This window comes from Porcisia hertigi, chromosome 34, assembly GCF_017918235.1.
Source record: "Porcisia hertigi strain C119 chromosome 34, whole genome shotgun sequence".
Taxonomy (NCBI): Eukaryota; Euglenozoa; class Kinetoplastea; order Trypanosomatida; family Trypanosomatidae; genus Porcisia; species Porcisia hertigi.
In genome coordinates, this window is record NC_090593.1 from 138229 (window position 1) to 150555 (window position 12327).

Genomic DNA, 12327 nt, shown 5'->3' on the forward strand with positions numbered 1-12327 from the left:
GTGGTGGTCCCTCGCAGCCCCGCCGCCACCGCCTTTTACTCTCCCCTTGCTCATCCCCTCGCCTCGTATCACACCCGCAGGAGATTTGCTATGGCGAACCTCAGTGCTGATGGCGTAGCCTCTGCTACCACAGAAGGGGAGAAGGTGGTTGGGCAGCAAACGCTGCCGGCGCCGCCGCTGGAGCCGATCATTCCAGGGTGCACGCCCTACAAGTACTATCGCGTCCCCGAGGGACTCAAGAAAGTGCGCAGAAAGCAGAAGGTCGGTATTATCTTTGGCTACGTCGGCGAATGCTACTGCGGGCTCCAGTGGAATCACCTGCCCGAGTACCCGACAGTCGAGGAAGCCCTCATGAAGGCTCTCTTCGAAACAGATATGATCAGCGAGGTGAACTTTGCCAACGTCAAAGTCCAGCAGCTGCTCAACTTCGAGCGAGCCAGTCGCACTGACAAGGGTGTGCACGCGCTTCGCAACGTCGTCTCCGTGGCCGTCATGCTGCCCTACGACCCCGCGTACGTCAAAAAGCGTCTGGCAGCCTTGCACAAGTTCAGCGAAGACGCAGCGGCCGGCAAGCCGCAGACCGAAGGCGGCGACAGCGACGACGACGAAAAGGATGCACGGGACGCCGTCTTCAGCTGCGATGAGGCTAAGCGACTGCTGAACGAGGCCCTTCCCCACGATCTCCACGTCTACGCTGTCGTCCCAGTGACTCGCAGCTTCAACGCCTACCTGAACTGTGGTGGGCGCCGCTACGAGTACTATCTCCCGACCTTCTCGCTCATGTCAGAGACAGAGTACTCCAAGGTGTACTTTCCAACCTCCCTGGCGCCCTCCCAGCCGACGCTGAAAGAGGTGGGCTTTGAGCCAGGCAAACATGTCACTCGCAACATCCCGCGCGTCGCCCCTACAACGGACGAGGCGGAAGAGGCGCAGCGGCGCAAACTCAAGAGCAGTGCGCGCAAGAGCAAGGGGCACTTCCCAAGGCGTAAGAAGGCCAAGGTCGCTGCACGTGCGGCGGATGTCGAAATAGGCGGGGGTGTTTCTTCCAACGCTGAAACCACGGCGCCGTTGCCCATCCTACCCCGAGAGGTGTCCGCTGAGGTCCCTACCCGGCAGACTGGGGCACCTGTTCACCAGGATGACGAGGAGGTGGAAGACACCAATGACGCCGGGAGTGACGACAGTGAGGCGGAGGTGCAGGCCGCGGCGAAGTGCTCGTATGAAAACAACCATGCGACCCACTTCCACGATGGTCTCTTTGAGTCTATGATTCTTTTCCGCACCATCCCAGCCGACGCCATGCGCCATGTTGCCAACTACCGCCTCACCGCCGAGCGGCTCCAGCACATTCGCCGCCTCTTTCACGAATACGAGGGGACGCATTGCTACCACAACTTCACTCCGGGAGGTCGCAGCTACGACGCCTCGTGCCACCGCTTCATCCGCAGCGTTGTCGTCAGCGACCCTTTTCTTGTGTCGCCGGAGGAGGCCCTGCTGCAGCGTAGCATTGACCACTGGTCTCTCAATCACTTCTACTCCCCCGATGAGAGGGTGACCGCGACGTATGAAGAGTGGATGACCGAACGCCAGGTGGAGGAGCTGCAGGGTGTCAACGCATCTGCGCCCCAGGAGGGAAAGCGACGGATCCCGGAGAGCGTAGATGCCGCGCTGCGGGAGCGCATGCGCCAACACATACGCGATGTGTACGCCGGCGGCATTGAGGTGGTACGAATAGAGCTCGATGGGCAGAGCTTTATGCTGAACCAAATCCGCAAGATGATCGGCGCGGTGGTCTGCATTGCCGCTGCCGGACTCTCTGAGAACTACATCCGCGATGTTCTGTTGAGCAAGGGCGTGCGGCGCGGCATTCCGATGGCGCCAGCAAACGGGCTGTTCCTTTCGTGTCTGGATTTCTCGGGCTACAATCGTCGACTAGTGCGCATTCAAAACGATGGCAATAACGGCTCCGGTAAAGGCGCCCTTGATGTGGAGACTAGCGTGGACGCCAATGAGGTCGAGGCACAGCGTCGGCGCATCGTTGCCGTGGTGCTGCGCAACGAGATGGCGGAGGACATCATGGGGAAATGGATGCGCTCTCTCCGTCATGTACTTCGACTGGCGTGGAAGCACACACTCGATTAGGCTGGAACAACTGTGTATGGGCCCAACACCGGAGAGAACGACCATTGCTGTAGTGTAAAAGGAAGAAGGAGAGGGGGGGGGTGGCGGCGGCGGCGGCAGTCCGAGGTGTCCATGTCTCTGAGGTGAGTAAACTGGCATTTCCCTATCGTCCCTCTCTGTTTGTTGCTGTTTCGCTGTGAGACTAGGTATCTCAGTGGTGTAAGCAACAGAGAGGAGAGAAAGTCGCTAGTGTAACGTGTGTGTGTGGGGGGGGGGGCGGGTGCACGTCTTCTTGTCCCCCTTTTTACACCTCAATAAGATCAAGCAGTTAACACTGAATTCTTGACTTGTAATTCCGCTTTTGTGTGCGCGCATAGTTTTGCTTGCCTGCATGATTGTCATGAGCGACACGTGGATTGGTGCAGTGAAGGCGACGCACAACCTCAGCTCTACACGCACCTGTGTTTCCCCCCTCAAAAAATAAAAATAATAATAACATACGCTGCCATCTCTGGCGGAACCGCCAAAGGAGAACTGTACACTCACTGACCCCGTTACAGTGCATCCCACATTTGCGCATTCGACGCAACGTAGTCTGCACATAGTTGAACCAAACTGAGCACACACACACACACACAGATAAACGCTCTGAGCGGCAGCCTGTGCGAGAGACGTCACCTTTCACGGTGCGCTGTCTGGTGGGGATATGTATTTTTCGCCTTTGACCCCTTCCTCCGTTCTTGGTACGCTCAACCTCCACCCCTCCCCAGCCCCCCAATCTCCTTTCACTGTTTTGACAATTGACTTTGGGTGCCCCTTTTGTGAGTGAATCCCCCCCCTCTTCAAGTCTCCGACCACCCTGGACTTCTCCACCCGCCCCCCCCCTCCCCCTCCCCCTGAAAGGCAGACTTATTCGTCCCGCCCTCTTTCGCTTTCTTCCAAGCATCTTGAAGGGGTTGTGCATGTAAGGCTGTTTGTTGTTCTTCTGAAGAAGACTCGGCATCATCTTCCCCCGCCTGATTGTGTTTTTTTTTCCACTGGCGTGTGTCAACGCACATACCACGCTGGATTAAGACGCACATGCCCAACACCTTGCATTCCTTGTTCTCTCAATCGAAAAGTTCGACACAGGACTAATAAGAACGGGAGTAACTCGGTAAGAGACTCGAAAGAAAGGTACGCGAATCGAAACTCGCGTTCACTCGAATATCTCTGCGCCCCTTCCACCCCCCCCCCCCCCCTCCCCCCTCCCTCTTCATTTTTACCCCTTTTATATCTTCATTCTGCTTTTCTAGTCTCTTTTCAGCCTTCTGGGTCTCTCCAACATTCCTCATTCCCCCCACCCCCCCCCCGCCAAAACAAACTCTTCCCTCTCCTACTCTGCGCCCCATCCGCGTGGGTTTCCGTGATCGCTCGTGTCTTTGTGTGTGTGTGTGTGTGTGTGCGTATTTGTAGTCGCTCTAAATCCGCCCGCGAGCGGGTGTGGAAACGGCGCGATACTCGGTTCCTCCTCTCTCGTTTCTTCTTCGTCTCTCTCTCTCGGGTAAACGTGTTTTTTGTGCTTGCTCGTACGCCGCCCCGCTCCGTCTCCGTTGCTGTCTATTTTGATTTTTCGAAGAGTGTTTCCCTCCCTCCCCGCGCGATACCCATCCTCATATTTTCGCTACTTTTGACTTTTTTTTTCTACCCTTCCCTCTCCTCTTCTTCCGATCCTTTTATTTTTCTTGTGAGCACAGATAGACAGACAGACAGACACGCATACATCATACGCATTATCCCTCCGCGTTCTCTCTGCCCATGTTTAAATTCATCTCTTCTGTAGGCGACGCCGCGTACAAAGTGGCAGAGAAGAGTGGTCTCGCTGCCGGCTCTCAGCAACCTCCGTATCCGTGTGCCCTCCCTCTGCAGGTCATAGAGGACATCGAGGACACAGACACTACGGAGCGCGTGCTCAACGACACGTATGCGGCTGTTCAAGACCTCCTGAGCGATGACCTTCCGCTGTTGCACAGCGCTCTCTCGGACACAAAGGTCCGAAAGGGGTTCAAACAGGTTGATTTTACTGACCGCGATGGCGATATCCGTCTCTTCACCCGCCCCCACGTCGGCTCTTACAATTTTGCCCGCGCCACCTTCACGCTCGACGACGTGACACCGGCACAAGTGCTGACCTTGATGCATGCCCAAAACCTAAACGAGCGCAAATGCTACTCGAACAGCATCGATCAGTACGACATCATCACTCGCAACCCCAAACTGCCGGTGCAGTATATTGGCAATGACAATGACCACCTGGAGGAACTCTGCCACATGGGGATTCGTGACTGGCACATCGAGTACAATCGCTACAGCGCCCCACCCCCGGTGGCGGCCCGTGATTTCATCTATCTTGTTGAGAAGCGTTACGTCCCGGAGCAGCAGTGTTACTACATCTACGGTACGAGTGTCGAATACCCTGATGTAAAAAACGTGATCACCCATAAGGAGAAGTGCGTGCGTGGCGCCGTCCTGTTCGGCTGGCGCTTCCAGATGGTCGGTCGCAAGACGTATTGCACGTACGTGTCGTGCATGAGCCCTAATGGATGGGCACCAACATTCCTTGTGGGCTGGATGAAGACCGAGATTGCAAAGGAGTTTCAATGCGCGCGGCGCCTGCTGTACAAGCATCTGCAACTCACCCACGTTGCTGGAGCGTCCTGTGAGTATACCAAGGACCCCCCAACGAAGTACAACACTACCATTACGTCTCATAGCAATGAGCTAAATAGAAGCGACTCCCTGTCCAGGCCATCTGTGCAGTGGGGCTGCGGTGCAATGATGTGCGAAGAGCGGCGTCTGCTAGAGCATGAAGAGCCCTTTATCTTCGAGTAGGCCGGTGGAGGTCCAATACACGAAGGCATGTGAAAGGAGGAGAGGAAGGGGAGGGGGAGGAGAGGAAGGGGGGAGGAAGCGTAGTTCAGTTCCAAAATCTACAGAACACATTAAGGGGGTCTTGCTCGACGAATACGGGACAATAACGCGGGCGCGTACGGGCCATTGCATGACTGAGCAGAGCCTCATCTGTCACTCCATGCACGCTTCTTGTTCTCCCCCCCCCTCCCCTTCAGTCTTACTTCCCTTCCCCCACAGATGCCGATTCCCCTATCACGGCAGTCTATTTTTACTTGACGGTGTCTCTGCTCGAGTTTAGTGACATTCGCATTTGATTGTGCAGGGGTTCCCGGTGGTCGCCCCTATAGTGACATGAATACGCGTCGTGTTCCCACCGCATACATACATTACATACACTCAGGTATGTATATTATTTATATATGCACGTTTGTGTGTCGTCACAGGATTTGTTCATTTGCCGCCCCCCTCCCCCCCCCCCTCCACCTCAATCCCCCTGTACATATATACGTACAGGCATATTGATGTGTGTGTCTGGTGTGTGTGTGTGTGTGTCTTGTGTTGCCAATGTTGATGTATGTCGTTCATTGTTTCTAGTCCTTCCCACATCTCCTAACTTTACCTGTAGCATTCCCCCCCCTCTTCGCCCTCCTCCATCACCACAACAACAGAAACAGAATGTCTCTTCCCCTTCGAACGTTTCCTCTTTCGGGCTTCTGTTTCATTTTTGATTGTTCTCTCCCCACCTCCTTGTTTGAGCAGACTACAAGGGCATCTGCATCTGCCGGCCGGTGCCCCCCTCCCGGTAAACACCGTCTGCTCATCCGACAGCTCACCGGCCGTTATGTGTGGTCGTGTGTTTGGTGTAGGCCCGTGACTTTGTAGATCGTCTTGTCGCTCTTTTCGCTTTCCCTCATGTAGTTGCGATTCTTGGATGAACACCCTATTTGCCCATGTAATGAATGCACCGTCATCTCTCACAACATAATTTGTGCGAGCCGTTCCATGCGTATCTACGCGGACGTGAGTGCCGGCTCTCCGCCGCGTCGTACACGCAGAGATGCGTACGAGCACGCGTCAGTCGTTGTGAGGGTGTTCACCTCAAACAATGAATTCGTATGAGCAACTCTCGCGTCCCCTTCCCCCGACACATACACAAACACACACACACACACACACTTTGTTCTCACCGCTTCACCCTGTCGTTCAGTGGGGGCGCCAATCCCCCTGTGCAACAACCAAAGACACGGGCGTGCCGACACACACACACACACACATACAAAAAAAAAGGTACATGGCGAACATTGCGGAGTCCGCAGTGCTCGTGTCCTCGGCTGCTTCAGCTGAGGCGGTCGAGAAGCTGACGCACGTTAGGGGCCCCAAGTCGGGCTTTGACAATGCGCAGCACATCATCGAGTCGTACCCCAGAATGGGTTTTCAGGCGACAAACTATGGTCTCGCCTGCTCCATTGCTCAGCGCATGATTCAACAGCAACCGCCTTCAAAGGTGTATCAGATGAAGGATGGCAAGTACGTGCTGGTGCCGCGCGATGTCGGCAAGGACGGGAAGGCGGTGCGTCAAGAGCGGGTGTATCCAAGCCTGTTCATGGGCGTGACCGCCAACCTCATGGGCACTGGCTGCCGCGAGGCGATCCGTTTTCTCGTCCAGGAGGGCGTCGTCCATCGCTCGCCAGACGTGTCGGCGGACGGCACAGATGATCAACTTATGTTTTCTCGATTGAAGAAAGAATACACCGAGACATACGGCGGCCCCCCACACCCGGACGAGGAGGCGCCTGGCGTTCACGCCTTTCTTTGCTCCATCGTTCTGAGCGGCGGTGGGGTGGAGCATGACCTACGCCGCGCCTGTGCAACCTATACAGTCCACCACTACGCTAGCGAAGCACCAGAGGCAGCGGCAAAGCCTTTCGCTGCTCATACAGCGATCGGGGCAGTGAACCCGGCGCGCTTTGGCAACATCGAGTACCCGCTGCAGGGCAGCCCCGGCTCTGGTTTATTCGACTGCCTCATGCGCATTTTTGTTCGCCGTCTCTGCACACGCCAAACACAACTGCGCGAGGCTGCTGCAACCCAGCCGATTCCTGATAAGTACAATGACGTGTGTAACTGGTCAGTCACACCCAGCGAAGTGTGGGCACTGTGTGGGTTGTGGCTGGTCGACATGCTCGCGGAGGCGTTAAAGGCTCTACAGAGCACCACGTCTCGCGTAACGAATAATCTTCTGGTGCCAACCGCAGGGGTGCCATCATCGAATGGAAATAGTCAGGGAGCTGAGCGAGATGGCAACGTTGACTCTGCAGAACTCTATCGTGCGGAAGCGCTCGCCAGGGCACGTACAACGGTCGTCTACTGGGCAGCCCTGCAACAAGTTCCTCTGTACAGCCCTTCCTTCGTCGACGGCGACATCGCGGGCTACCTGCTGCCTCTACCAACCCCGAGAGAAGTGCAGGGAGCCTGCAACACACCCCTGTCTTCAGCCACGGAGGTTCTCGACGAGCCTCCGGCAGTGGAGCAGCTGCAGGTGGACCTCGTCCGTGACGTGCACTCTATTAATAAGCTCGCGATGCTCAGCAAAAAGACTGGCATGCTCATCTGCGGTGGCGGCGTTGTGAAGCATCACGTATGCAACGCCAACCTCATGCGAAACGGCGCCGACTTCACGATCATTCTAAATAACGGTCAGGAGTTCGACGGCTCCGACGCAGGTGCCAAGCCGGAGGAGGCCCTTTCGTGGGGTAAGGTGAGGATGGAGGGGGAGTTTGTGAAGGTTTATGGTGAGGTCACTACGTACCTTCCGTTGCTCGTGGCCGAGGTCTTTGTTCCTGCGGTTCGGCAGCGTAGAGCGAAGGACGACGTGCAGCCGCGCAAGAAGCGATTTGTGCGAGGCCCCTACCACCGCAAAACGTCGCGGCGCACTCCCATCCCTGTGTTGGAGAACGAAATCCAGAAGACAAGAGACTGAGCGTGTTGGCGTGCACGTGTGCACTCTGGGTTTGCGTGTGTGTGGGTGTGGGTGCGTTACAATGAACAATGGCGGGAGGGGGGAGAGAGGAGAGGGGAGGCCCCTCTGTTGTTACCCTCCTCCCCCCATTCTAATCCCACCGCGATCTTTTCTCGCTTGCGTTCGAGCTCAGAGCTGCCTCCCTCCTCCACCATTTTTTTTTTGTATGACCGAAGCTCAGAGGCGCACGTAAAGAGGCAAACACCCACATGCGCACATACCAGGAAGGATTGGAGTGGGAAAGAAACAAGAATGAGGTCGGGGATGCGCTGGGCAACTGTGTGGTCGTGCGTGCAGAAGCCTGCGTGAAACGAAAATCCACTGTAGGCTTTCTCGTCATGGGGCGACACGAGTACCTCACCGACTCCCCCTCCTCCGCCATTTCTACTTCTCCTCTCCCTCGAAGATGTGCGCCACGCACCTACTCGAATCCGCCTCACACGCGAGGATATCGCGGATACAGCTTAAAATATGAATATGCACATGCGCTTGGGGGAGAACAGAAGGCGTGACACCTGTGGCAGATGCAAGACGTGTTGCGTGCTGCGAAGTTGTCGCTCATATGCAAGGACGCCTCCCCTCCCCCTCAGTGGTGTGAGGAGGCAGTGGTCGCTTGGGGGAGGTGGTACTGGTGCTGTGAAAATAAGGGGAAGAGGACGCGTATGTCTCTCTCTCTGTGTGTGTGTGTGTGTGTGTCGCAAACGGGAAACCCCTCGGGGGGGGGGGGCATGTACAACGCTAAAGGCACTTCCGTCTTCCACTCTCGACCCTCCCTTCTTTTTTGATCGCAACCCTAAACCTGTCAAGCCGGGCACTTGTAGTGCCGGCTGAGAAACGCCACATTGATTCTTCCCTGCTGCTCTCATCGTCCCCTGTCGTTCTTCTTTCGCCATCAGAAATCGGTTCAGTTCATGGGTGGACCTCCCTCCCTCCCTCTCCCCCTCCTCCTCCCCCCCAAAGGTCTCTCTCCCCAGATACGCAGGCTCACATCGCCATCGTGAAACACATTCACCCGCTAACCAGAACAGAAATCCGTTTTTTGTTGTTTTTCAAAGGTCACAGCCACTCCAGATAAAAATGGACTTCACTGATGAAATAAAAGTCCCATCATTATTCTCAGAGAGTGCCAACTCAATCACAGGGCTGCTTCTTGCTGCTGTCGTGCCGCTCCTGTGTCTGCGCGTCTTCTCCTTCCTCTATCATACCTGGCCTAACTTTCTTTATCGGCACCTCACGTCGCGGCTCGACAGGCAAATCGCCACGGTGGAGGAGCGGGTGCGCCCCAATCGCATCATTCAAGATGACCTAATGATTCGCAACATTATGGGGTACGTTTCCTATTGCTACGTGCGCACCCTTCAGCGCGCCCCCAACGCCTGCGATGCTGTCGCTGAGGCCGACTACGAGTATACGTGTATTTTCAATAACTCAGACACGTTTGAGGAGGAGTGGGTGCCCTACTCGGCACGCTTCGACTCACTTTTCGGACGCGTCATAGCCTCTTGCATGGAGCTTAGCGTTATCCCTAGCTGTGGACAGTCTATCCAAGTCGAGCCGGGGCTATTCGTACGTTCGCTGCTCAACAAACACGTCACAGGCGGCGGCGGCGACGACGACGACGAGCATAAGTCGGGGTCGGATTACAGCCAGTTGAGCTCAAAGGACTCTGGGGGAAGCAAGCAACTCCGTGCCCCGGTAGGTACACTCAACCAGGTTGACAAATTGAATAATTACTTGTTCTACAGCATGCGCAAGTACACCGAAGACATGGACGAGCACCCTGAGCCGTGTTCAGAGGGCAGAATAGATGAGGTCTGCTCAGAGAAGGGTCCCTTCGACCCGGCTGCAGGGAAGACAGGCGCTCGGGGCAAGAAACGCAGAAGTGGCGACGGCGGGCACTCGGAATCGGCCTTCTTTGGTGATTCTGAGAGCGCGCCGGAGGAGCGCATGATCATCATTGAGTATCGTAAGCCGCTCCCGCACGAGCACTCGCAGGCCCTGTGCGAAAGCAGGAACATCCCAGGTGGCATTCGGGAGTACGAGGCATCACGGTCAGCCGAAGATGTCATTGAGGGATTCCTGGGTCGTGTCCATGCATGGTACCTGGGTCACATAGCACAGAGTAGGACAAGGGCGCTCATGGTGATCTACCCGTCAATGCGGATGACAGCCTCTGCCAAGAATGGTACCGGTCTTCTGCAACTGGGCTGCAGCTCAGCATCAGATGCCAAGATCTCGGGGAGGTGCTATGTACTGGACAGTGCGGCCCCAGTGAGCGTGGGAACGGCCGCAGGCGACTGCGCCACCGCCACCGCCGCTGTGCCGAAGTTGGTGTCGCCGACGACGACAATCGCTGGCGGCCAAATAGGCCTCCGCTGCGCTGCACTGTCAAGCAAAACGCGAGGCAAAACCTTCAACTCGCTTTTTTTCCCCGAAAAGGAACGAATACTGTCGATCCTCGATGAGTTTGTGGAGGAGCGCGGCCGCTTCGGTGTGCCAGGTGTGGCACCTCGGCTCAATTTCTTCCTGCACGGAGCGCCTGGCACCGGCAAGACATCCTTCGTGAAGGCGCTGGCACGTTATCTTTGGCGCAACCTTGTGGTCGTCTCCATGAGCGACATTCTCACTGTTGGCGAGCTACAGGATATTCTGCAGCCCTTCGACATGGAGCTCAGCAGGAGCAGGCAACCGGGCGAGGACGCAAAAACGATAAGTGTTCGCCCGCATCAGTGCGTGTACGTTTTTGAGGATTTCGATGCGATAGGCGACGCCTGGGTAGCGTTGAAGAAAGTGCAAGAACAACGGATAAAATTAGCGGAAGAACGGCAGCTGGGGGAGGCCAACATGTCCTCTGGCAACAAGGTGAGAGGCGGCAATCAGAGTGACTGTGGGAAGCCGCCGGCTGTGTCACCACCTTCATCTGCAAGGTCGAGAACCGGCAACTCTCTTGACGGTGACGACGACGACTCTCATGACAATGAAAATTCTCTGAACGAAACTGAGGTGTACGAGCAGCTCGCCCGCGACCACATCACGGTCAAGCGTTTTATTGATCTCTTCAACGGCCTCAATCTGCCGGATGCGTTCATTGCCGTCTTCACCACGAATCATCCCGAAAGGATCCACCCGCTCATCAGGTCCTCGACCACAATGGACGTGACGTTAGACCTGGGCATGCTCGATGACGAGTGCGCAACGCAGATGGTTGAACACTACTATGCCGCCGAGCTCGCCACGCAGGCAGGAGATGGCGGAAGTCGAGGACGTCTCTCCGTTTCACAACTGACCGAACTGCGTGCCGCGCTGCAAGTGTTTAATACCGGCTCGAGTGGACTGAGCGGGGCGCAGTTGGAGAAAATGTGCATCGCATGCGACACAGTCTCGGCCTTGACGGCGCGACTGAGGTCGGTGGATTCGCTAGACGTGGTGGACGTGTTTTAGAGGTGCCCCTCGGGGGGAGGGAGGGGAGGGGGGGGAGAGGGGCATACGTCGACGCAAGTAATGTGGTACAAAGTACGGTGGTCTGCGCATGTTTTCTTGTCCATCCATTTCAAACGCGCACTGCAACTCTGCCTCGCCTGCCCCGCATCGCCTGGGCACGTATGTAAAGTATTGATCTATCGCTTTTTTGTGTGGACTCCAGCTGAAGGCCTCTGCCTGCACTTTTTTTTCTCCCTCCTCCCCTCCCCTCCTCCTCTTCCCCCCCCCCCTCCCGCCCCTCCCGCCCCCAAACACACAATATTGGTGTGTGCGGCCAAAGAAAATGATGAGACTTGTTTATTTGTTTTGTTTATTTTTTCCCCCCTTACCATGTCTGGGCTACACGTGCGTCACTGCACCCGACTCTGTTGATCCCCTCCAACCTATCCCACTCCTCTCTTCTGCTTCCCTTTGTGTCGACGGCCTTGAACGGAACAACGTACCCAACGATGTGCTTCTCCCCACCCCACCCCAACACGCTCTCTCTCTCTCTCCCTCTCCAACCCCCTTTGCTCAGAACACAATCCGCGGTCCCGTTCAGAGTTGAAGCGTATTTGGCAGGGTATCTAATCAAAGGGCGAGTGCACCTTCCCGGGGGGGCGGGGAGGTGGGGGGGGGGGGCACATTGATTGGAAACTGCTCACACATGAAGCCCGTGAGGCTCTCTCCTTCTTGCGGGCACCTTTGCCAAACACGCTTCGGCGCGACTGGGGTATGTCTAACTCCCCCCCCCTCCCTCCCTCCCGAAATCTCGTTTATTGCCACGACAACGGGTCCCCGCCACACCCTGCTTCTTTACACCACTTGCGTGTCTT

At 56.2% G+C, this 12327-nt stretch overlaps 4 protein-coding genes across 4 annotated transcripts; all 4 read left to right on the forward strand.

Annotated features, from left to right (window-relative positions):
- Positions 1–90: 90 nt before the first annotated feature.
- JKF63_01628 (uncharacterized protein) lies at positions 91–2142 on the forward strand (the record flags this gene model as incomplete). The annotated part of the gene is made up of 1 exon (XM_067897674.1): positions 91–2142. The coding sequence occupies one exon, from the start codon at positions 91–93 to the stop codon at positions 2140–2142; it is 2052 nt and encodes a 683-aa protein (XP_067753831.1).
- A 1776-nt stretch (positions 2143–3918) lies between these two features.
- JKF63_01629 (uncharacterized protein) lies at positions 3919–4992 on the forward strand (the record flags this gene model as incomplete). The annotated part of the gene is made up of 1 exon (XM_067897675.1): positions 3919–4992. The coding sequence occupies one exon, from the start codon at positions 3919–3921 to the stop codon at positions 4990–4992; it is 1074 nt and encodes a 357-aa protein (XP_067753832.1).
- Positions 4993–6304: 1312 nt separating this feature from the next.
- On the forward strand, positions 6305–7993 carry JKF63_01630 (uncharacterized protein; the record flags this gene model as incomplete). The annotated part of the gene is made up of 1 exon (XM_067897676.1): positions 6305–7993. The coding sequence occupies one exon, from the start codon at positions 6305–6307 to the stop codon at positions 7991–7993; it is 1689 nt and encodes a 562-aa protein (XP_067753833.1).
- Positions 7994–9109: 1116 nt separating this feature from the next.
- On the forward strand, positions 9110–11473 carry JKF63_01631 (uncharacterized protein; the record flags this gene model as incomplete). Its single annotated transcript, XM_067897677.1, has 1 exon — positions 9110–11473. One exon carries the CDS (start codon positions 9110–9112, stop codon positions 11471–11473), a length of 2364 nt encoding a protein of 787 aa, XP_067753834.1.
- Positions 11474–12327: the final 854 nt, after the last annotated feature.